General features: G+C 33.0%; 1 protein-coding gene across 1 annotated transcript in view; it reads right to left on the bottom strand.

The window, feature by feature from the left end:
• LOC148312019 (B-cell receptor CD22-like) overlaps positions 1 to 27,773 on the bottom strand; it is a 571,734-nt gene that overhangs the window by 7,119 nt on the left and 536,842 nt on the right. The window contains exons 11-12 of the mRNA XM_088277952.1: positions 4,782 to 4,943; positions 3,906 to 4,037 (exon numbers count right to left, since the gene is read on the bottom strand). Of these exons, the coding sequence (XP_088134078.1) occupies positions 3,906 to 4,037; positions 4,782 to 4,943 (294 nt within the window). The remainder of the gene's footprint in view (positions 1 to 3,905; positions 4,038 to 4,781; positions 4,944 to 27,773) is intronic.

Below are 27,773 nucleotides of genomic sequence, written 5' to 3'. Positions count from 1 at the left end.
ATCTAAATCCATCTGCAGGAGGTAGACTTTGAATGGTTATATCTGAGACAGATATGAAATCAATATATAGAGTTGAAAGTCTGCCAGGAAGATATCAAGAACTCAGTCAATTCTTGTATATCCGTACGAACGTCAATAATTTATTCATCGCAGAACTGAGAACTTATAGAGACATACAGTTTATTTGAAGGATTTATTGACTGTTTATTTTTCACCCATGTATACAGGATTTTTTTTTAAAAGGATTTTTTCTTGGACGTTTTTTAAAAAAGGGACATTTTATTGTGCCTACAGATTTTATAAAAATATAAGATTAGAAATATGTATTTATAACTCGTATTCATGATTCAAAGTCAGATTGAAAATCTTGCCTGAAAACTTGAGTACACATCGCGCGCACAGACTATGACAGCGCGCCGCGCAGACTTGCCAACTTGACGACTAACGCACTTTACAGGCTTAAAAATAGAAGGATGTGGACAAGTATTCACCCTGACGGTATCTGTAGTACTAATATGAATATACTTTTAAAAAATCTTACTTTTTTATTAAATTTTCAAAGTAGAATTTGTTTTGCAAAACGTCAATTTTTTTTTGGTGTCCAATTTGATTTTTGGGGCGTCTAATTTGGTTTGTAAAACTTCGAATTTAAAGTGAAAAAAAACTTGTATAAATGTTTTTTTTTTTAATTTTCACAATTTTTTCTTCTTATGATATTCACCGGCTGTTTTGAAATTTTGACACACCTGCATTCGAATACAATCGTGTTTTTATAAAGCGGTGACAGGTAAAATACACATATTTTTCAATTTAAAATTACCATGGCAGCGCCATCTGTTACACACATACAAATGTGCAGACGATGTTGGATTCCTAAAGTTTTAATTTAGCCGAGACTTTTTATTAGGATGTATGCAACATGTGAACCCCGTATTATTTTGAAATCATGATTTAAAATTTTTATGCAGCTTATAATTTGACCAAGTATTGACATTAGTTAAGTTTCACAAGTATTTGAACACACCAAAAATATTATAAATTAAAAATTTTGTATTAGAAAAGTGTGTTTTTTTTCTTTTGAACAAACTGTGCCACAGGAACGCGTGGCTGGGTATAGCTCGATTTATATAAATACTGTGAAGGTATTTAGTCTGATGGACGAAAAGATTAAAACCTCCCTTTTAATAATTTATTAAACGAGAGAATTACATCTGGGAGTTCGCTTAGCTATATGTAATTTGGGAACCGTCTCGTTAGATGTCTGGAGGCGAGGATATTCAACAAGCTAATATCGGGAATATTTCTCCCGGTCCCTGGAGTCGTTTCGTCCCTTTCTGCCCCAATACGTTTCCAATACGCCCATCCCCCTCGGCCGGCCAGGGACCGATTGTAGCCGCCCCGACGGCGAACCGAACTCCATCCTTTATGGGGCTTGATCGAATTTTCTAGACTTCAATGGCGACGTATGCGAATATTTCGTGGCAAATTTAACATACGGCTGCCGGAAAGTGGGCCCCGAAATAACGGGATGCTAAAAAAAGGAATAAATCCATGGGAAACGCTGACCCAGGAGTAGTTTCTGGAGCAACATATTTTTAGTGGAAGTATTGACCGTGCGTAAAGTCAATTTTCGCTATGCTGAAGGAGGCGTTTTCAATAATTTTTTTATCGTTTTATTTTTACGATAAGTAAAAGAAATATGATTCTACAATATCACTAAAATCATATTCGCACTCAAAGGGGACAAATTTATTGTTATACCCGACTTTTCTATTATAACAAGTATATTATTACAAGATACCCTCTATCGAAAGACCATGGTTGTAATTAAGGCGAGATATTCGATAGACCACAGCTTGATTTTCTTTAAACCCAGGTAACATTTGACGTTATTGAATTTTTTTCTGAAAACATCGTTTTTGTATTGAAGTTTTTCTTCTGGTGTTGAAGAGTCATCAACGCATAAGGAGTTAAAAAAATAAAACTATTATTTAATAAAAACTAAAAAAAAATTAACTTCAATACATTTAAATATATTATTAGATAAAAACCAATATTTTTAGCTTTTCCACTTTATTTTTATTTGACCAGCGACCGGGTTTCGTCGTTACCGAAATCATCAGACTGGTACCAGTCTGATGATGTCGGTAACGACGAAACCCGGTCGCTGGTCAAATAAAAATAAAGTGGAAAAGCTAAGAATATTGGTTTTAATCTAATAATATATTAAAATGCAATTCCATCACGAAGTGTCAGTGGATAATATAAATCTATCCAATACATTTTCTAAAAAATCATACGAAAAAGCATCGGACTCTAGCATCGTCATCTAGGTCGTCCGCGTTATGAATTAACGTTCGAGATCTCGCTCTTAAAGAAATATTGTATGTTATAATAATAACGTAGATTGCAACAAATGACTTGGAGTCAGCAGCATTCACACAAATTTACTGCGCAAATTGTAGCGTGAGTGATTTGAAGAATACAGTTTATAATTGCCGTCTAGCTTGAATGCACTTTTAGCGCGCAGTAGTTAGAGCGAAGTAAATAAAATCTGTCGGGTATACAAAAATAAAGTACAGTGACATGGATCATTTAGCCATTGGATCAAGTATCGTATGTCTGACCGTAAATCGTCGGAATATTTACTAAAACAAAAGATAATAATTAAGAACTATTTGAATATTTTCAAACGAAAAATGGTGAAGAACTCTTAAATATTTTAAAAAAGATTACAAAAAACATTAATCAAATTATTATTAAAGCTCCAGACTCCCCCCCTCCCTACATCGCACTGTACGGCCAACCCCATGGTAGACGACTCCCGGGCAGACCACCAAAGAGATGGGCCGATAGCTGGGAATCGACGTCGCAGGAGGCTAATTCCTCTTAAAAACAGGCCGTAAGGCCTATAATAAGAAAAAGAAGAAGAAGAAGATTATTAAAGCTGAGACAAGCATTATCGATAACATTAGGAAAGGTATGGTGAGATGGTTTGGACATGTAGAACGAATGAATGAGGAAAAAACGGTAAAACAAATTTCTGAGGCGAATGTAATTGGAAAAAGGAGTAGAGGAAGACCGAGAAAAACTTGGCACGATCAAGTATGTCAAATACTTGAAAGTGGTCAGGTTAGGAGTCGAAACAATCGGCGGGTATGTATGAGGAGATGCATGAACGTGGAAGAAGCGAAGAATGTTTGCAAGGACAGAGTGGTGTAGCGTTCTATTCTCTCTGCCTACCCCTGCGGGGAAACGGCGTGATGGTTAGTTAGTTAGTTTTTTCATCAAATTACTTCAATTATTATTACGGTTTGAAGTGAAACGTCGGGGTGGGCCATTACAACCTTTAATTTTTAGAGATATTTATTTCTAAAATATGGGCTTTGTGGGTTATTTTTTTAGAAAAAAGGTACTAAAGTATTTTTTTACTATATGTTACACGAATCATCATGCTGTTCATGTAATTGAATTAAATCTTACTTTAACCATAAAATACAGATATACAATGAAACCTCTTATAACGAACACCTCTCATAACAAGTAATTCTAATAACGGGTAAAAAAAAAGTTGCTCCTTTAACGAGGGACATTTCGCATAACGAGTGACAAGTCCTTTTTTCGCGATATTAATTTGTGACCCGGGACTTCTGCGCGAGTCAAAACAAAAAAAAAACATCAATCGATTCGTCAGTCACTATGCGGTGAAATTGATCCATTTTAAATTTAAATAGTAGTTTTAGCTTAGTAATAGAGAAGGTGGTATTTCCTAATAAAAAAAATATATATATATTTCGCTTAACGTGTAAGATTCTGAAACGAATTATGCTCGTTATTTGAGGTTTAACTGTATTTTTAAAAATATACATCCATATGATTTTAAAAGCAAAGAGGAAATTACTTACCAGCAGGTACAAGTTGGAACAAGCAAGGCTCGGCTTGTCGTCCAATGGCGTTGCTTCCACGACACGACAGTGTGCCGTAGTCGCGCGCGCTCGCTGGTGTATAGCGCAACTCGCTTGCACCGTGAGATGTACCTTTAACAACATACAATATTTAACCATTAAATTAATTTTTTTAACTAATAAAAATCTTTGACAACAATAACTAAATGTCAAGAAAGTACAAACAACGCCATCTAGTGACAAAAGGCTGTATTAATTCTGATACCTGGGTGTGTGATGAATATGCAACAGTGTGAATTATAACAATTCCAGTCGACTAAAGGATGTTGAAACAGTTGAAACTGATGTGAAATTGTTGTTGCAGAATTGCAACGGTATGCATTTAAAGGTTAAAAACGACTTTTTTTTTACTGTTTTTCCTAATATTAAAAATAATAAGCTCTAACTATGTAGAAGTTTTTTTTGTGAAATTTAAAGGTGTAATAAATAATGCATGTGACATAACGTTAACATATAAGAGCTTTTATGGGTGTTTAACCTTAAGATGAGAGGTCATTTTTTAAATTTGTTTACTTATTTTTCAACTGCTTCAACTGCCAATTATTAGCATTACATCAAAATCTATTTGATTTTTATACTAAACTGTGAAAGGCATCCAATACCACTGCATTTATATATAAACTCCAAAAATTAATAAAAAATAGATGTCAAATAATGGGAAGAATGGTGAACGATACACAAGTGTATAATGTGATCACTAAATCCAGCCAAATTCCAAGTCGTAAACCCTGGGATTACTTTTCCGTTTTTTTCGTTACTTGGGTCCAAATTTAATGTGCGTCAGGTGTGCAAGGGTAGGAGTGTTAAGGCCCTCACCGTATCTAGCGGGGGATACGTCAAAGCTCTCCCCGCTGTTGTTGAACTGCCAGACGAACGTGACGTCATCAGGGTCAGCCTCCACCGCGCACCTGACCCTCAGGGCTTCGTCCAGGGCGGCGCCTATCACCGTGTCGCCGCTGCTGATGCAGACGGGAGCATCTGTGGACAAATGAATGAAACCGGAATCAATGTCATGTTGCAATTTCAAATTGGCTTGAATGCGGAGATATTCGTAACATTATTCAGCAATTCCTTTTCTATCTGAGCGTCTAGACTAAGGAATGAATTATGTACTATAGAACTTACAAGAATTTGAGTTGTGTGGTTGTCAATAATGGGTAGAATTGGTGAATGTTACACCAGCCTATGACGGACGGTCGTCAGTCCCGTCAATGCCCAAACTTCCATATTCTTCTTCATCTTTGATGAGATGTCAAAATATAGAACGAATTATATAAAAAAAAATATATATATATATATATATATATATATATATATATATATATATATATATATATATATATATATATATATATATATATATATATATATATATATATATATATATATATATATATTTATATATAAATATATATATATATATATATATATATATATATATATATATATATATATATATTTATATATATATATATATAAATATATATATATATATATATATATATATATATATATATATATATATATATATATATATATATATATATATATATATATATATATATATATATATATATATATATATATATATATATATATATATATATATATATATATATATATATATATATATATATATATATATATATATATATATATATATATATATATATATATATATATATATATATATATATATATATATATATTTATGTATATATAATTTTAAACACATATATTGGATACATAAAATAGTATTTTTTGTGAAAAATCGCTTCAAAAGCGCTTTACAAAACACAGCAATTTTTACATTTCAAACAGCATAAATACCTTTTCTTCAAACATATGCAATAAAAAACTGATGAATGCAAGCCAATTTTCTTTAAACCCAGGTAACATTTTACGTAATTGAATATTTTCCTTATAGCACCGTCTCATATTCAAAAAAAAAATATATGTGTATGGCTTTGAAAAAGATAGGAGTTATCTAAAGGTGAGGAGTTAAAAAATTATATTTAAAAAATACATAATTTCAAAAAAGGTCAAAATCTGTCAAAATCACAATAAAAAATTATGTGCAGAAACGCGTCCGGTCCCTAGTTCGAACGTTTGAGATCTCAGCCTTTACCAATTTCGCCTGTGTTTTGCCTGGAGGTGGGCCAATTTAATTAATTCGTGTTAGAATTATTGTTATTAGAACCAAGGAAGGACGGTAATTATTCGAAGGTAAACTAGGCATTGTAGTTATTAGTTATTATTGTCGGGAAATTATACACAGGGATTGTTACTCCCCATTGGCCAATTAGTTCAAACTTTGATTGTACGATCTCCTGTGAGGGGTTCAAGTAATACAGCCGCATTTATTTACACGGACAACTGTATACCAACGTAACTTAGTAATGCTTACCAATATATAAGCACTGCAAAGGTATTTTAAATGTTAAGATCGACACTTTTTGTTTACACTTCTATTATAAATTAAATTTTTAATTCTAACTAACTAACTACCCATCACGCCGCTTCCCCGCAGGGGTAGGCAGAGAGAATCGAACGCCACACCACTCTGTCTTTGCAAACATTCTTTGCCTCTTCTACATTCATGCATCTCCTCATACATACCCGACGATTATTACGACTCCTGACCCGGCCGCTTTCAAGTATTTGACAAGCCTGATTGTGCCAAGTTTTCCTCGGTCGTCCTCTGCTTCTTTTTCCGACTACATTCGCTCCATAAATTTGTTTAACCGTTCTTTCTTCACTCATACGCTCCACATGTCCAAACCATCTCAACACACCTTTCTTAATTTTATCGATAATGCTTATCTCAGCCTTACATTCTTTCCTTATTTCATCATTCGAACATTTATCAAACATCGTTTTGCCACACATTCGTCTGAGGGATCGCATTTCGACTGCATTCAGTCTGCTTTCATCCTTCTTTTGCCAACTCCATGCTTCGCTTCCATACATAAGGGTTGGAACCAGAACTCCATTGTGTACTGCCAGTTTAGCTTCCGCTGATAGATTTTTATTTGCTAAAACTGATTTTAGTGCACCATTCACTCTGTTCCTATGTATTATTCATCCTATGTATTCCTATGTATTATGCACCATTCACTCTGTTCCTATGTTCCTATGTATTCTATGTATTTTGAATTAAAGTTTTACTTGCTAAATACCACTTTATCTGAAAACCTATTGTGACACGTCGGCTGTCCAAACTTAAAACACAGTAAGCGACATTTTTTTTTAGTACGTTTTTTTTGCATTTTTGGACTAAGTAGAATCTACTTAGTCCAAAAATGCAAAAAAAAACGTACTACAAAAAATGTCCCTAACTGTGTTTTGAGTTTGGACAGCCGACGTATTTGGATGCATTTCGCATCATATTCAAACGCCACATGTGAAGCATAGTCTTTTTTTCTAACCCTAGTTTGGACCCAATGATGCATAGGGTACTGCATCATGTGAACGAAGTGTTATCTTGATCGTTAACACATGAAGGAAAGGTGATGAGCCTTCCGCTTCAGGTACCAGTCCAGGGTTATATTGAATAAATATTAAAGTGAAAAATCACTAATATTTATTTGACCCCCCCTGGGAATTGAACCTGGAGCATCTAGTACGCTAGCTAAATACGCTAAGCATTACACCACGAAGGCTTTAAGCCAGGCAAATGCCAGGTCGCAAACTAGCCTTTAGATGCTCAGATTTCCACCTTATTTCATTCCAAAATGATAGATGATTCATCTCACGTTGAGTCATCTATAATATTGTAATAATTTCCTCGCTACTTCCAAGACGTAATAAAATACGTCGTTCACACAAGACTCATGGGAAAACTTTATTCGCTAGATAAATATCGGGATTCGAAGGCTTGCAAGCAGCCTCCACTCCGGGCGCCGAGGACCTTAATGTATTAGGATTACTTTCTGACGAAATGTTTGCCATTTATTCACGGGATCCGACATGTCTTCTCCATTATCTAACCAGGAATATAACGCTCGGTTCACCATCCCCTATACTTATTATTATTTATGGACGAATCTGAATATTATCATAACGCTAACAGATCGGTCCAGTACTCGAAGAAGCACCCTGTACAAATTTGGGGATCTGACATCCCGGTAATCTGAATTTAAGTTAATACTAACTAAATAACGAACTAACCATTGCGCCTTTTTTTAGTAAAAAAATTGTGTTATATTATTTACACAAATATTTCAATTTCACACTATTTCTGTAAGCCTAAGCGGCTCATTATTAGAAATAGGTATCAAATTGTGGTAGAGTGGGTTCGAACCGAGAAACTCTGACTTAAGAGCCCGCGACACTTACTGCGGGACCACAACCTGACACTTGTTCCCCGCAGGGGTAAGCAGAGAGAACGGAACGCCACACCACTCTGACTTTGCACACAATCTTCGCTTCTCCCACATTAATACATCCTCTCATACATACACGCCGCGGCGCGCCGGTTATTTCGACTCCTGAATATCTTATCGATTAAAACGACAAAAATAATCTTAAGAAATTTTTAACGTATGTGTGTTTTCTATATATTTTAAGTTACTAAGTATTTTGCAAACCTGATTGTATTAAGTAAAAACTTATCATAAACAGGTATGCCAAATACTTGTAAACAGTCAGGTCAGGAGTTGAAATAATCTTAGGGTTTTTACGAGAAGATGAGTATAAGGAGATATCAGTTAGTTTAGTAACGGTATTTGCAGGGCTAATGACCTGTTATAAGCTGGTTTACTATTAACTTTTTTTGAACAAGCCTATGACAGAGGATACGCCATGTAAATATAATAATAATAAATTTGGGTTATTTATATACCGCCATTTTCAATAAAATGTTATATTGAATAAATATAATAATAATAATAAATCCCTTGCCGCACCCCAATGGTGCATAGGGCACTGCTTCATATAAACGCAGTGTTATCTCGATCGATTACACCTGAAGGAAAGGTGATCAGCCCTCCATTTCAGGTACCAGTCCAGTGTAATATTGAACAAATATTAGAGTGAAAAAATCACTTATATTTATTAAACCCCCCTGGGAATCGAACCCAGAACCTACAGCAGAAATGTGGCGCGATAGTGGAGTAGCATTATATTTTTATACGATATATATATATATATATATATATATATATATATATATATATATATATATATATATATATATATATATATATATATATATATATATATATATACATATATACATATATATATATATATATATATATATATATATATATATATATATATATATATATATATATATATATATATATATATATATAAATATATATGTGATATATATATTGAATGCTACGATTATTATTTAAAGGGCAGAACAGTATTCAGATAAATAATACATAAAGCGACATCACATTTTTTCATTGTTGGAATTGTATTTTTTTGCAAAGAGTTTGAAGGACCTTTTTATTGTCACTTTTTTGAGTTGTTCTTTTTCTCAAATCCAAGAAACGATTCGAAATTGAAAATGGAATTCAGTGATGCCAGATTTGGGGAAAGGTCACTCCAATGTTGCCCTTGGAAGCTAGAAAATATTTTATCGCAGAAATCAATTTAACTTTTACCTTTCATTCTGTTTTACGGCAACACTGTCTGAATTTATAGTTACGTGTTACGCGAGTCAAAGGATTTGCGCTTTGCTGATTATCTTAGCTTATCACGTTTCTACATCCTACATCAAAATTCAAGCTGTTTGAAGTTATTTTAAATTTGTGCAAAATACGCTAAGAATCCTGAATATCTCATCTGGAATACGAATTTTATTTCTAACTTAAAGGAATGGTTTTGGACATATTTGTCTTTAAAAAAACAAAGCACCAACCAATGATCAGATTTTCTATTAATATTATGAATAAGACTTAATTAACTAATATAATAACATTTTTTTTAACATCTCATCAAAGATGAAGAAGAATATAGAAGTCTGGGTATTTACGGGGCTGACGACCGTCATAGACTGGTTTACGTCACGACGGTCGTCAGCCCCGTAAATGCCCAGACTTCCATATTCTTCATCATCTTTGATGAGGTGTCTTAAAAATCATATGAAAATAACTCATATAATTTGAGATAATCCAGATTTGTGAACAAGTATTTGGACACACTCATTTAATAATAATAATATTGACATCTTTCTATTTCAAAAGGCCACATTCACTTATCTGATTCAACATGAAGCCCCAGTTAAGAAAACTTTGACATCCCCCCATAAACTAAATATTTTAATTATATCACAATATAAATTGTTAAAAATGCAATTAAAAAATAAAGGAAAATGCATATTTACAACAATTGGCATCGGTCATAGTCAAATCTAGGCCGCACTAGAATAGCCAAAAGGCCGCATGCGGCCTTAAGGTCGCAGGTTCCCCATGCCTGGGTTAATAGATCAAAGTTGTTTTTTAAACAAAATAATATAAAAGGTAATTATATGGTAGTACCTACTCCTTAAATTCTGAAACTATACAACGATTATATCGATCTAGGTTAGATTCGGTCTGAACGTATCTAGGCTTAGGGGCTTAAGTATGTGCCTACCTGTGTAGGGGTAGGAACTGGGAGCCGAATCGGTATTATGACGGACATCGCCGGTAATACCCACTTACCTGCCGGATCTGCGGGGATCAAATAGCGGCAAGAGACACCAGATTTGCTGGAACGATTCCACTTTGGAATCGGTAAGAAGCGGGATTTTTAAGGATGATTTTGAATACAGTTCAGATTTTATTGCTAAAATTGTTTTATTTATTGTAACTGCAGACAGTTGGTAGAATTCCATATTAAATTGTTGGGTAATATATCCAAAATAAAACAAGGTTTGTTGGATTGAATTCTACATTTATTTATGTATATGTTAATACGTGATGCGTTTCGTCTTCTTAGGACATTAATAACGTCCTAAGAAGACAAAACGCGTTTTATTTTGGATATATTACCCAGCAAAATTGTTTTATACAAAAAATTTCATGAACATAGAACTAGAAATAAGGATAAAATAAGCTGTCATTTTTGAAAAATAAAAACAGAGTCGCAAAACTGTATATTGTATAAGGGTTTGAAAAGCCCTAAAGCTTACAAACTACATGACTCCCCAGTATGCAGATATCGTATGGAGGATAACGAAACGCCAATCCACATTGTCTATAATTGTGACGCACTCGCTCGCAAACGAGGTCACATCCTTGGAGGACCACTACTGGACTCCGAGAAGGTGAAGCTCCTACCACCAAGACAGGTCGTGAGTTACATGACACATCGCTCACTCCTTTCAAGAACGTCATAAATCAAAAATTGTAAATTTTCAGTTGTGCGTGTTTTCAGAATGCCCAGAAAATGTACTATATCCCAGCAAAAGCGGCATATTTTTAACTTAATATTTAACCGCTACAGGGCAGAAAGTGTTGTATTTGCATTTTGAAGAAAAGGCATTGTTTAATTATTTTTTCAAAAAAACTAGATATTTTTCAAATGGAGAAAAAAACTTCAGATTTTACCTAAAAAGATCTGTTGCACAGTAAAATGTTCAGTAAGTGGCTTGATATTTATTTTTAATACATTGTATTATATTCTTAAACTTTAAAAACGTTCTCCTGAAAAATCAAGTATTTTGATTTATGACGTTCTTGAAAGGAGTGGGCGACATGTAGGTCTTGAGAGTGAGCTGTGATACAGAGGGAGGTCACAATATACCTAATATGGTTGCAGTGACATAAGGGATGCAAAATTCCTTGACCTCTATAAAAAAGGGTTTGAAAATATATGATGAGATGCCTGAATGTATAAATAATGAAATGAGTCTGAAAAAAATTAAGAATAATGGTATTGTTTACTGTAAGGAAATGTAAATAAACAAATGTAAATTTTTAAAAATTTAGGTGATTTTTTCAGCCTAATATTTATTCAATATTACTCTGGACTGAAGTGGAGGACTGATTACCTTCCCTTCGTGCGTTAACGATCACGGTAACACTGCGTTTATATGATGTAGTGCCTTATGACCCATTGGGGTACAGATAAAGGTTCGGAGAAGTTTTAATAACGGGAACATACGAGTATATGTATGTACATACTATTGAAGCTACATATTTAGTTTAGTTATAAAAATCGCATAAACCGTACATTAGTAATTAATAAAAAGTGTCTTCAAATTCTCTATAGTAAGAAAAAAAACAAAAATCATGCAAAAGGTTTGTTCTTTGAGGTTTATTAGCTTAAAATATAAGTCTATTATCTTTCAAATACAATAATTCACATCATTCGTGTCCTTATCAAATACCGTGTGAGAAGCTTATTGTGACCTTGGGACGGTGAAGGGTATAGAGGGATTAAAGTTTTTTTTGTATATATATTTAATTAAATGTCATAATGTAAATTATGGGGTTAAAACACATGTTACAATAAATTATAAGTAAAAGTCGTGTAAAGTAAAATTAAAAACAAAAAAGTTATTTTAAGTTTTAAATATAAAAATCAACCACTGATTTTTAGAGTCTACCAAGTTTTAAATTTTATTTAAAAAAAAAACATTAAATTCCTGACAGTTGTTTCGCCTTGCTAATTTAACTACTTTTCAAACTACTGCCCTACAATTAGGTTTTAACTAGTTATTTAATATTTGAAAGAGTTCGAAACCAAGATGTTTCAGAAGTATGGAAAAAATAAAGAAGTTAAAGATATTATAAATAAAATAAAGTAAAGGTATTTAAACACTCTCCTTATCATTCATCGTTCACTTTATGTAATACCACTTTCAAAAGCAATAATTTGTGTGAATAATTGCTTATTAAAGTGGTATTACACAAACTGAACGATGAATGATAAGGAGAGTATTATATTACCATACTACAAAGTTAACAATGCTTTTAATATACAATATAAAGGGTATTTGAATTTTTTTTTAAGGTAAGAGAAATGCGAAGTAATACATATTATTTAATAAAGAAAAGTCGAAAGTAAACGCAGCATAGTAAGAAGACGTATATCCTAGCTTAAAAACTTGAGAGAGTGGTCCCACTGTAGCGCTGAGTGGCTATTTAGAACGGCTGTAGACAAAGTAAAAATTGCCACGATGATTGCCAACCTTCAGCGTGGTGTGGCAAGATAAGAATAATAATTTTACGTCAAGACACTGAGTACAAGAGAGTATCATATACACCACGAATACCTGTATTAAATATGTATGAGGTGATACAAAGTGCGAGGTAACTTGAGATTAAATGTTTGAACGTATTAGATGTGTGTACATATGTACAAAGGGCCGTTTGATGTGTCCATTTCAACACGAAGGGTAAACAGGTTGATACGTTTACTATGGATATCATAAATATTGTTAATCGTGTTGCATACGTTGAATATGCAAAGTAAGATGTATCACATATGAGGAATAACTCGAGTCTTATGGTATATATCCCGTTAACTGATACAATCTGACACGTATTTGAACACTTTAATTCTCGAAACACTATGTTTAGGCAGGTTGGTGAAAAGGTTTTTTTTATAAAAAAAATATTAAATTTAGAAAATAATGACTGAATGAAATTTATAGAAAAAATAATATATTTGTAACATTCTACACTTCAAACCCTTATCCCCCAATGGCGCATAAAGCACTGCATCATATAAAAACAGTGTTATTTTGATCGTTAACACACGAAGGAAAGGTGATCAACCCTGCGATTCAGACACCAGTCCGGAGCAATATTGAATAAGTACTTATTTGAGTTAAAAATTTAAGCATTTGAAACATTATTTGATTAAATTATGTTTTACTTCGTAAATTTCAATATTTCTTAAAATATATGGTGACTTGTGTTTTGATGCATTCCGCATCATCAAACATGAATAGATATTACTTAGAAAACAATAACTATATTCATTGTGTTTTTGGTTTAAAAAAAGTTATTCTAACTATACTATTCAGGATATATTAATAGTAAAAATATTAATAATTAAAATAAAATCTGCACCCTAGACTTGTCAGTGTTGAGATACGTTCAGACTCAAATTTCAAAAGTTGCACATATATTCTTCAATTTCACATTATACACGTGTAACATTCACCGTTCTACCCAAGATTGAGAGCCATAGTATTAAATTTTCGGAAGTTGTATTTATATATTCTCTAATTGAAACTTTCTTTCGTATGCGAGTTCTTGGTGGCATATTTGGTTGAGTTGAGTAAGTTTTTACTTGGCAGGGACCTCTGCAAAATGTTTGTGAGATCCTTCTCGAATTATTTGAAATCATTTGAGATATCAATATTCAAAAATATAACTCCTAAGTGGTCAAAACCCAGATTGGTGAAATTTTTTTTGAATAAACTCAACATATTTTAAGTTTTAATTCATTTTATTTACAAATACACGTATAACATTCACCATTCTCTATCCATTATTGACAACCACAATACTGAATTTTTTTAATCACATCGTTATAATTCGCGTCGTTTCGCATGTGAGCTAGCGGCAATTTTTATGGTAGATTAAAGTAAGTTTTTTTATGAAGCGGAAACTCGTATATTAAAAAAAATGGATACAAGATCTTTCTCTAATTATTTAACATACTGATTTTCTTGAAAAATCATTTAATTTTAATCATTATTTTTTGTTATTTGATGTATATCAACATTCATTTTCTTATAATAATTTGAAATAACTATACATTTTCTCCTTCATTTTATCAATGTTGCCATATATTTCATCCCTTTGATTCTCATTTTCATCAAATAATAATAATAATAACCATATCCGCTCCCTAGGTGGAGCATATGGAGTCCACAAACTGTCTCCAGGCTTTTCTGTCGGCTGCCAGCTCCCTTGCATCCTCCCAAGTCAGATCCGCGTCGCGAAGTTCTGACGAGAACTGCCGACGAATTGTCAGCAATGGTCGTCCTGGGCGGCGCGAACCTGATGCCTTGTAAAAGAGGCAAGCTTGATTAAGGCTCTCAGGAGGCATGCGGAGTACGTGGCCAAGCCAACTGAATCGCCTTTTTTTGACGACAGTTGTGACCAGGATTTGCTGCGTCCTACGCCTTATCTCTTCATTCCTCACAAAGTCAAACCACCGCACGCCTAAGATTCTCCGCAAACACCTGTTCTCAAAGCTTAGTACACGGCTGCTTTGGGCCCTTGTAAGGTGCCATGTTTCACAGCCGTATAAGAGAACAGGAGCAATGCAGGCATTGTATAGGCGGCATTTGGTTTTCACCGAGTATAAATCCGATCTCCAGACAGCCTTCATACTGTTGAATGCGGACCCAGCGAGTCCTAATCGCACTCCCAGTTCCTTTTGAAGGCTGCCATTTTCAGTCGCGTACACTCCCAAGTACTTGAAACTCTCGACCCTTTCGATGCGCTGGTTGCTCAACGTCAAGGGTTGTTGGGCATCTAGGCATGAGCTGTTGCACAACACGTGGGTTTTTGCAACATTTATTGTAAGCCCCATGTGCGTAGAGTACCTATTTACCCTGTCGACGATCAATTGAAGACCCTCGACGGAGTCATCAATTAAAACAGCATCATCTGCGTACTCTAGGTCGCAGAGTTTCCGGGAGGGGGAGATGGATATACCTCGGTCAGATGGTAATGACTTTCGAAGAATGAAATCCATGAGGATGATGAAGAGAAACGGTGCAAGGACGCAGCCTTGTCTGACTCCGGTAGAGACCCCAAACCAATCCGTGACAACATCGTCAACTCTCATTCGGCATTCACTATTGAGGTGAAGGGACTTAATTAGCTCCACTAATTTCGCAGGCACCCCATAAGCTTCTAGTACTTTCCAGAGTGTGGGCCTGTGCGGACTATCAAACGCTTTCTCATAGTCTACAAAACACATCGCCAGAGAACTGTTAAATTCCTGGCTCTGCTGTAGAATGTGGCGAATATTATGGATTTGATCCGCACAGGACCTGCCAGGCAGAAACCCTGCCTGGTTTTCTCTGAGCACCTGCATAATGGGGGCTCGGATTCTCTGCAAGATCACGTGGGCAAGCACCTTCCCAGGTACGCTGAGTAGCGTAATGCCGCGGTAGTTGTCACAGTTGAGTGGATCACCCTTCTTATGTAACACGGTAATCTCCCCATTTACCCAGTCTCTAGGGCATCGCTCTTCTTCCCACACACTGGACATTAATTGGTGTAAAGGGCCAATAATGCCAGTAACGCTGCATTTCAAGAATTCCGGGTGGATACCATCAACACCAGGGGCAGTCCCATTTTTCAATTTCGACACGGCAGCTATAATTTCTGCCTGTGTCGGTGGACCATCAGGTATGGCGACCGCCCGCGGAATGCTTGACGCAGCCTCCGTGGGAATATCGAGGATGATTGGAGGAGGAGGGCGATTCAAGACCCTGTGGAAATGATCACGCCATATTTCCTTTACACGATCCGCGTCAGATTCGGTAACTCCATTTGTGTTTTTCACAGCTCCAGGGGTTACCGAATTCTTTCCGCAGATCTTCCTTGTTATTTGGAATAATTTCCGCGTGTCATTTCCTTGGGCAGCATGTTCCGCCGTTACAATAAGAGAATCGAGATGACGGCGCTTATCGAGTCTGCATGATCGTTTGACTATACGATCTTGGCGCCTGTAGTCATCTCTGAGGGTGTCCAGTTGGTAGGGGTCACTTTCACTGTCCCTCAGTGCTTTTAAGTGAGCGCGCTCAGCCATCTTTCCCCAGGTCTCATCTGACATCCAATGGGGTCTTTCTCCTATCCTGGGGCCAAGAACCTCATTGGCGGAAGAGTTGAGAGCCGATTTGAGACTAGCTCACTGTGCCTCAATCGAGTCAACATTAATGGGCTGAGGATCGATGTCTTGCTGGACACGTTGTCCGACCGTTTCCTCGAATCTCAATCTTATTTCGGCACTCTTCAACTTGTCTAAGTTGATTCTCTTCCGCCGAGGACATCTCGGCAGACGTTTGAGCTGCAGACAGATTCTTCCGACGAGTAACTCGTGATCACTATGAATGTCGGCCCCTCTGTAGGACCTGACATCGAGGAGCTCTCGCCGGTTAGCACGTCCATAGAGGATGTGATCTATCTGCGCTCTTGTTCGTCCATCAGGGGAGGTCCAGGTGTACTTATGGATGGACTTATGGGGAAATAGCGTACCGCCAATGACAAGGTCGTTAATACTAGCGAACTCGACCAGTCTTTCTCCATTGCCATTGGCTTGCCCATAGCCGTGCCTTCCCATCACCGTTGGGGCAAGTGATGGGTCTGTTCCGACTCTCGCGTTAAAATCTCCCAATACTACCACGCGGGTTCTTCTTGGGAGAGAGGCGATGACCGCATGGAGAGAGTCGTAGAAGGCATCTTTTGTTTGGGCATCTGCAATTTCGGTAGGCGCGTAGCACTGTAGGACAGTGACAGAACTATCGGCCGTTTGGAGGGTGACGCGTATAAGCCTTTCAGAAATTGGTTCCCAACTAAGCAAGCACTTTGTTGCTCTTTCTGAAAGGAGAATTGCCACCCCTTGACGGTGATATCGTTCTTGGCCGGAGTGCAGACACATGTGACTATCCAACAACCTCTTTCCAGATCCTTTCCATCGCGACTCGCTCAGTCCTAGGATATCTAACTTGTAGTCATCCATGATACGAGTCGCGTGAATATCTTTTCCGTGGACCTGCATTGTCCGCACATTGTACGTTCCAATGCGGAAAGATGAATTGTTGGATAGGAGCCGTTTAGTGAGCGCAGTCCTAATACCACAGCCGGGTCGGGGGGTGCCAGAGAAGCCGGTGTCCGAGGCATTTCGTGGACTTATCGTAATCAAAGGGTTTAGGGAGGCAGAGTGATTGGCCCTGCGCTCCCGAGGCCTGAGGTCCGAGGACCCCTCAACAGGTCGGCTCAACCTTGTTTCCCGCTTTGTCTGGCCTCTCTTCACCAACCTGCTTGGCATGGGAGACCCTTCTGGTAGTTAGACTACCGCCATAGCCTGGTGAATCACTGAGGCACGCAAGCCCCCTCACCGCGACAAGGTGGGGATCAAGAGGGGGAAATTTTCATCAAAGGTAATGTTTATTACAAATGTAATACGTACAAATTAAAACGGTTCAGTAAATAAGACCTTTCGAGCGACGCTCAGTTCGTTTTCGTAAATTATTATCAATTCCGTGTATGTGTGCGACTTATCAAATTCGATTTATTTCAATCATGCCCGGAGAACATAATATCCTTTGGGGAAAAGTTTTCCGTGAAAATTATTACATCGGGCTCGCCTCCGCGAAAAGTTGTCTTCGGATACTTATCTATCATCAAAGAAATATCGGCCTTGCGTGTTTGTGACAAGCCTGAGAGCTTCTATTCGCCAAAGAAAATATCATAAATATTGGCGGGCAAAAACAAAATACGGTATACAAGATGGCGACCGTGCGTGGGTTTAATTATTTCGTAATGACGCGCGGCGATGATACGTTTTGTGTATTTGAAGGCGAACGAGGAGACGGGAGAAGGAAGTTCCTGTTAGATTTATTTGCCAGTTTTAATTAAGAAATAGAGACAAAACTTAGTTTACTCTGTCTGCACTTGACAGGGTAATATGTTCAACAATGATCATTTCCTGCTTCCCACTTCAAAGTGAAAACATCTCCAATTACTGTATCTGATAAACATGCCTTTACAATTAATAAAACCGTTGGTATGAATTATTCAATTAAACCATTGGTATGAATAACTCAAGAAAATGGAGTAAGTATTTTAATTTTTTTCATAGTGAATACCACTTTTTCTTTTCGAATAAACATGCCTTTATAATTTATAAAACCATTGGTATAAATAACTCAAGAAAAGTGAGTATTCTTTATTTAAGTTTTGCATGGTAAATACCACTATTTCTTTTCTAATAAACATGCCTTTACAATTAATTTGTCCGCCTCCGTAGTGTAATGGTCAGCATGCTCGCCTACCGTTCTGGAGGTCCCGGGTTCGATTCCAAGGGGGGTTTAATAAATATAAGTGATTTTTTCACTCTAATATTTATTCAATATTACACTGGACTGGTACCTGAAGTGGAGGGCTGATCACCTTTCTTTCATGTGTAATCGGTCGAGATAACACTGCGTTTATATGAAGCAGTGCCCTATGCACCATTAGGGTGCGGTAAGGAAGTTATTATTATTACAATTAATAAAACCATTGGTATGAATAACTGAAGAAAAAAATATCTAAGAGTGAGTATTTTCAATTCAAGTTTTGCATGGTAAATACGACTTTTTTTCAATAAACATGCCTTTACAATAAATAAAACCATTATTATGAATTACTCAAAAAAATCTTATTAAGGAAAGGGTATTTTAAATTCAAGTTTTGCATGGTAAATACCATTATTTTTTTTATTTATAAACATGCCTTTAATATTAATAAAACCATCGATGTCATTAACTCAAAAAAATGTCATTTAAAGTGAGTATTTTTATTTTTAATTAAAGTTTTACTTAGTAAATACCACTATTTCTTAAAATCTACTGTGACACGTGCTTCGATGCACAAATGATGCGGAATGCATCGAAACACGTGTCACAGTAGATTTCAAGAAATAGTGGTATTTACTAAGTAAAACTTCAATTAAACATGGATAGATCTTACCACAAAGTGACTGCCGAATCAATTAATGAGTATTTTCAATTAGAGTTATAGGAAAAGTAAATATCACTTTTAATATCACTTTTAAATATCACTATAGATTTTAGGAAAAGTAAATATCACTTTTAATATCACTTTTAAATATCACAATAGATTTTAGGAAAAGTAAATATCACTTTTCCTAAAATCTATTGTGACACGTGTTTCGATGCATTCCGTATTATTTTCAAATAGTGTTTGTGAAGCTAAGTCTAAATTTTAAAGTAGTATTCTTAAGACGTCCACCTCCGTAGCGCAGTGGTCAGCGCGTTTGGCTACCATGCTGGAGGTCCCGGGTTCGATTCCCAGGAGGGTCAAAATAAATATGGCCGATTTTCACTCTCTTATTTATTTAATATCACCCTGGACTGGTACAAGAAGCGCAGGGCTGATCACCTTGCCTTCATGCAATTTACGATCAAGATAACACTGCGTCGCTACGATGCAGTGCCTTATGCACCATTAGGTGCGGATAAGGGTTAGAAGATAGAAGATTCTTAGGACGTTGAAGGATGAAGAGGGGGTAAGAGCTGTTTCCCATTTTTTCTGTTATTTTTTTTAAATTTTCAGTAGACATAAACAATAGGTGGAAAGCTTTAGTCATTGTTTTATTGTTAAATATGGGTTCATTTTTATTTATATATAAATAAATTTTTATTAATTCAACATGTAGTTTGGAGACCCTTATTTTTGATGTATATAAAATCCTTTTCGACTTATTTTACACACTGGGTGACGCCTGAAAACATGTATATTAAATTTATGTGATGTTTATAATTTTACCAGTTATTTTATTTACATCATTTTGGGGGTGTATAAATCCTTGTTCAAAAATCCACTTAGAAGTTGTTTTTACTTTTTGACATTTTAAAATAGATGAAGAAAAATACATGCGTATTTACAGGGCTTACGATCCTGAATGATGAACATTACACGTGTATAATCACTCAAACCAGCCTACGATGAGTCATAAGTCCTATAAATAATCAGATTTTCATATTCTTCTTCATGTATGTATGTGGAGAAACGTAGATTTGTGAACAAGGATTTGGATTCACCTAAAATATTGTGGAAAGTAAAAGTACTAACTTATAAAAACGTCGCTGTAATGAAAAAAATCATTTGAATTAAGCCAAGAAAAGACTTGAAATATTGTTTTAAATATTAATTGGTACTTTATTCAAAATGATTGTATTTGAAACTGTCGTTAAAATAAAATAACTTTGCCTATGTATGATTTACATAAGGGACTTTTTAATTAGTTTACTGGCTTCAAACTTCACAATTATAATTTTATTTTCAAACATAATTCCCATCAATAAGGTAGTAACGTAATTAACGTAAGAGTATTTTCTAGTTATTGAAAATGTGAAAAGATTTCTTGTGTTATTATTTAAATTATTCTATAATTATAGAGTTCATTTATAAAACTGTCAGTTTTCAAACAAATATTATAGTAAATTTTCATTGTATAAAATAGTACTGATGGAAAATAATTCGAATTCTGAAATATTTTACAGAGAAAAAACACAAATAAAAGAGAAATTATAAATACGAAAAGTCATAAATTTTTACATATTGAAACAGTAGAAATGTATAAAGAAATAACAAGATCAAAATTTATACCTTTGATTAACATTATTACTTTGACTAAAGCCTTCTCCCTATTATCAATGTTCCCAGAGATAAAAAAAAAACTAGTTTCTACCCCTTCCCTTCATCTTTCAACATCTCAAGTTCATCGCTCTAAAATTTAGACTGAGCTTCATATACGGTGTTTAAAATAATGCAGAATGTACCAAAATACGTGTCACAATAGAATTGATATAAAAGTGGTATTTACCAAGTAGAATTGAAATTAAAAATGGAAAGAAATCCTCCAAGTGAATGCCAAATCCATTAATGAGATTATTTATTAATTCGTTAAAAGGGTTTCTTAATATCTTAATACTTTGTAAAGAAGGGAGAAATGAGGGACCACGATCGGGGTTTATAAAGTTTTTATCAATTTGATGATGATAATGGTTTAAAACAATACGAGAACTCGTATATGTGATCACATATCGCTCACTCCTTTCAAGAACGTCATAATTCAAAAATCGTCAATTTTCAGTTGTGCATGTTTTCGGAATGCCTAGAAAATGTACTATATCCCAGCAAAAGAAGCATATTTTTAACTTAATATTTACCCGCTACAGGTCAGAAAGTGTTGTTTTTGCATTTTTAAGAAAAGGTATTGTTTAATTACTTTTTACAGATACTAAATATTTTTCAAATGGAGAAAAAACCTTCAGGTTTTACTTAAAAAGATCTGTTGCACAGTAAAAACATACATTCTATTATATTTTTTAACTTTAAAAACGGTCTCCTGAAATATCAAGTTTTTATTTTATTTATGACGTTCTTGAAAGGAGTGAGCGATATCACAAGATATGCATTATGTGTGGGTTTGTCCAATTTTTTAAAAAGAAAGATTTAAATTGGAAACTAAAAGTGCAAAAGAAGGTATTCAGTTGACAAAAATTCATGAGGTAATAGGTCATAAAGATCTATCGGATTTAGTGGTATTTTATTTGGAAAATATGACAAGACGAATGAGACAAATAAATGAGCTATGTGACAAATCTTGATTGATAAAAGATATTGAATACATTGTGTCTTTTGTAATTTTTTAAAGATCAACTTTACTAATTTATTAAGAACAATACACATCCACTATCATTTTTAAAATATAAAAACTAAATATGTTATAAATCCTTGTACATAATAGGCAAGGAAATTTTTCTAAGGAACTTAAAAATAAAAATAAAACAATAAATGTGAAGAAAATTATAAAGTAGTGAAGGGATTATAGGTTTAAACTCTGATTAAGACGAAGGCATTCTAGTTCAGTGTCAAAACTTTGTGCATTCGTCTGAGTAAACTACATAAGGAAACACGGCTTACATTGTTTGTCCAATCCTTGAGGTCCAGATTAAATAATAAAGTTGGTTACTCCAAAACTAGGTTAGGGTGCCTTTTGAGGGGAGTCAGTTCTGAAGGGAGACAGTTATTATATTATTCATATTACTTTTTGACATCTCATCAAAAATGAAGACGAATATAAAAGTCTGGGCATTTATGGGGCTGATGACTGTCATAGGCTAGTTTAAGTGATCACTTTACACACGTGTAACAATCACGAATTCTACCCATTATTGACAACCACACTACTCAAATTGTTGGAAGTTCTATATATATACATATATATATATATATATATATATATATATATATATATATATATATATATATATATATATATATATATATATATATATATATATATATATATATATATATATATATATATATTATATATATATATATAATATATATATATATATATATATATATATATATATATATATATATATATATAAATATATATATATAAATATATATATATATATATATATATATATATATATATATATATATATATATATATATATATATATATATATATATAAATATATATATATATATATATACATATATATATATATATATATATATATATATATATATATATATATATATATATATATATATAAGAACGAATATAGAAAAGTTGTTCTTGAATCACTAGAACTTCACTAGAGACATCTATTGTTGGGACGTAAAGAAGCTTTTTAATGAGCAGAAACTTTTTATTAGTATTTGAGGTCCGAACCCTGGATTCGGACCTCACATACTAATAAAAGAAGATAATATAATTTTCATTTTTATTATTTTAGGTTATAATTTGACCAGATAATTTATTTACAACATTTTTAGTGTGTACAAACACTTTTTCACAAATTTGGATTATCTCCATTTTCTAATTTTAATTTTAATTTTTTATTTTTATAAAATGATAAATAACTCCTGTGATTGGAGATAATCCAGATTTGTGAACAAGTATTTGGACACACTCAAAATGTTTAAATTTAAGTGTTTAAGGAATTTAATTTAAGTTTGTCTAGCTGAATTTGTAAATAAACCTTCAATGTCATCTGAGTAACTATTAAAAGATTATCGCAACCACCATTCGGAATTAAAATGTCAAGGGTCGTAAAGGATAATTATTTTATGTTACTTATGTATGTTTTATTTATTGTTTCGGCATTAACTTTGTGGTAAGACATGTTACAATGCTTAAAGAAAACACTTATTTTATATCACTTGAGTTTTATTAAAGACAACATGTTTCAGAAGTTAAACTTCCATCATTCAGGTCTGCATAGTAACTAAAATATAAAATATAAAATTGTTCTATAAATAACGAGAGAGGAAAGTTAGGAAAAAGGGATTAGCCACATTATGAATTATTAAAAAATTTAGAAATCCAAAAAACCTAAATGCTAATAATAATTTATTAAATAATATATTGTTTTAAAATTATTCACTTTGCTTTCCTTTTTTCCTTTGTTTTCAAACTCCGCCCCTTGACTAACCCCCTTCCCCTAACATTCCCCTCTCCTTATTTATAGAACAATTTTATATTTTATATTTTAGTTATATACAGACCTGAATGATGGATGTTTAACTTCTGAAACATGTAGTCTTTAATAAAACTCAAGTGGTATAAAACAAGTCGCTCACTCCTTTCAAGAACGTCATAAATCAAAAAACTTGATTTTTCAGGAGAACGTTTTTAAAGTTTATTAATATAATACAATGTATTAAAAATAAATATCAAGCCACTTATTGACCTTATTACTGTGCAACAGATCTTTTTAGGTAAAACCTGAAGGTTTTTTTCTCCATTTGAGAAATATTTAGTAAATTTGAAAACATAATTCAACAATACCTTTTCTTCAAAATACAAAAACAACAATTCCTGCCCTGTAGCGGGTAAATATTAAGTTAAAAATATGTCTTTTTTGCTGGAATATAGTACATTTTATGGGCATTCCGAAAACATGCACAACTGAAAATTAACGATTTTTGATTTATGACGTTCTTGAAAGGAGTGAGCGAAGTGTTTTCTTTAATCATTGCAATTTATGTATCATTTTTAAGTATTTGGACATAGTCAAAATGTTCTAAATATATAATATTATCCCCTTGATATTATTATTATTAAAAGGGTTAACCGCCCAATGCAAAATTGAATTGCTTCTCATTGTACCATCAACTTGTTAAACAGCGTGCGCCTTAGCTGAATTTTAATAAAATGGCGAATTTGCTTTTTAATTTGATGATCGGAATTAAGAAAACCGATCGGATTAAAAGACAGGTCTGACATGAAACTTAGTGGGGTGTAATTACACTAATTTTCATAGAATTTCGTCTTTTATGTGATTGGCGTTTGTCTCAACCTAGTATTATCGAAGTCGAGAGTTGTGACCGAACTTTTGATGGTGGTTTTATTGATTTTCAAAAGAGAATTTAAGCATATCGGTTGGATCTACATTAAATTACTTTTGCATAGAGTACTTATGTGACTTACTTTCGCGGGTAAAACAAGTTGAAATATTATACATTTTAAATTTTTTTTTCAAGTAAAAACAATACTGCAAGGCCACTGTTAATATTTTTTTATGATCTATTTTTTTGGAGTTATTATTCAGACCTGATGATGGAAGATTAGTTTCCGAAACAAGTAGTCATTAATAAACTCAAGTGGTATAAAAACAAGTGTTTCCTTAATCATTTTAACATGTCTCACCACAAAGTAAATGCCGAAACAATAAACAAAATATCTTTTCACCAATGAATAATCCCAATATTTTAAAGCACACACACACACACACACACACACACACACACATATATATATATATATATATATATATATATATATATATATATATAAATATATATATATTTATATATATATATATATATATATATATATATATATATATATATATATATATATATATATATATATATAAATACATGTATATATATATATATATATATATATATATATATATATATATATATATATATATATATATATATATATATATATATATATATATATATATATATAAATATGTATATATACAGTGAAACCTGTTAGAATGAACATTAAATAATTTTAGATAAGCTAAATATTGGTAAATTCTTTGTCCTCCTTTACTTTTTTTTATTCTCTCACCTTTGGTTATTGATAAAAATCATCCAATCTGGATGTTTCACTTAAACAAGTCACTGTCAAGAACTCTATTGAATGGGTTTCTCAAAGCTGGAATGAAGTAACAACATCAAAAATATCACATTGTTTTGCAAAAGCTGGAATTCAAGAAATGACATTAGAGTCAAGTGCTAACGATAGTCATGTTGATGAACAAGAATTACAGGATTTAACAGCAACTAACGGATTTGCAGATCTTAATAATTCTTGTGAGGATGTTCCAGCATTTGAAACATCCACAGAAACTGGTTGAGAGGAAGATCTTCTTTTTGTATCTCTTGAATCATCAGAAGAAGAAATTGAACCAATTGTTCAAGAAATTCCAATTCCCAAGCCCACAATTCAAGATGCATTTGCCAGCTTAAAGTGCCTCTCAGATTTTGCCAATACACATGAGGTCAAAGGTCTTTCACAGACTTTAAACTCTGTCCGCCATCAGTTTTCTCAAAGAAACAATAAATATTTTCATTTAAATTTAATAAAAAATTTACTTGTATTGGCATAAATTTTTTTTTCTATAATTTTTTATTTACCTGTTAAATTGAACACCTCCTTACATTGAACGTTTTTTTCAGTGCACTAGTGGTGTTCAATCTAACAGGTTTCACTGTATATATATATATATATATATATATATATATATATATATATATATATATATATATATATATATATATATATATATATATATATATATATATATATATATATATATATATATATATATATATATATATATATATATAATATATATATATATATATATATATATATATATATATATATATATATATATATATATATATATATATATATATATATATATATATATAATATATATAATTATATATACATATATATATATATATATATATATATATATATATATATATATATAATATATATAATTATATATACATATATATATATATATATATATATATATATATATATATATATATATATATATATATATATATATATATATATATATATATATATATATATATATATATATATATATATATATATATATGAACCAATTTTGAAACATTATTCTTAAATCACTAGAACTTTACTAGATACACCTTTTGGTGAGATGAAAACTCTTTGATGAGATGTCAAAAAATAATATGAAAATAACTCCTGTCATTGAAGATAATCCAGATTTTGTGAACAAGTATTTGGACACACTCAAAAAGTTGTAAATATTATTATAATGTTTAATTTTTATTAACTAGTACTTTTCCTATCCCAAAACCCAATGACTCGATACTATCGAAAAAGGATCACTCACCAAATTTGAAGCCGAAATTTCAACACGGAATTCATTTTAGCTCGGGGTAAGTTGGAGCTTTCCCTGACTTGAAGATTGTGCTTGAGCAGTAACCGGCAGTTACAGTAGGTCGTTTCTTCCTATCTGAAGACGTTAAGGAGTCTGAATTGCCGCAATTTTAACACGATATTACCCCATACGACTTCACTACGTCTTACAGTAACTCCAACCTCTTAACTTTTATTTACTCCGGACCTTTCAATCTAATCATTTCAATAATTTTAAATACAATTTACCCTTTTAAAGTATTTTAAAATATATTTTATAATAAATAATAAAACCCTTATCCGCACCCCAATGGTGCATAGGGCACTGTGTCATATAAACGAAGTGTTATCTTGATCGTTTACACATGAAGGAAAGGTGATCAGCCCTCCGCTTCAGGTACCAGAGCATGGTAATATTGAATAAATATTACAGTGAAAAAATCACTTATATTTATTTTATCCCCCTTGGGAATCGAACCCGGGATGCACATAATTGAGAATGTTACTGTTCGTTTGTTTGAGATCTTCAATCTTCCAAAGTTATTCAGCTTTAAAATTTACGATTTATGAAACATGATTATCAATTTTTATGCAGAAAACTATGCCAGGATTTGGACAAATTTAAAATGT

Source organism: Brachycentrus maculatus, unplaced genomic scaffold (genome assembly GCF_059751285.1).
Source record: "Brachycentrus maculatus isolate JH-2025_06_01 unplaced genomic scaffold, ASM5975128v1 h1tg000050l, whole genome shotgun sequence".
NCBI lineage: Eukaryota > Metazoa > Arthropoda > Insecta > Trichoptera > Brachycentridae > Brachycentrus > Brachycentrus maculatus.
This window is presented reverse-complemented; position numbering and strand designations above follow the sequence as displayed.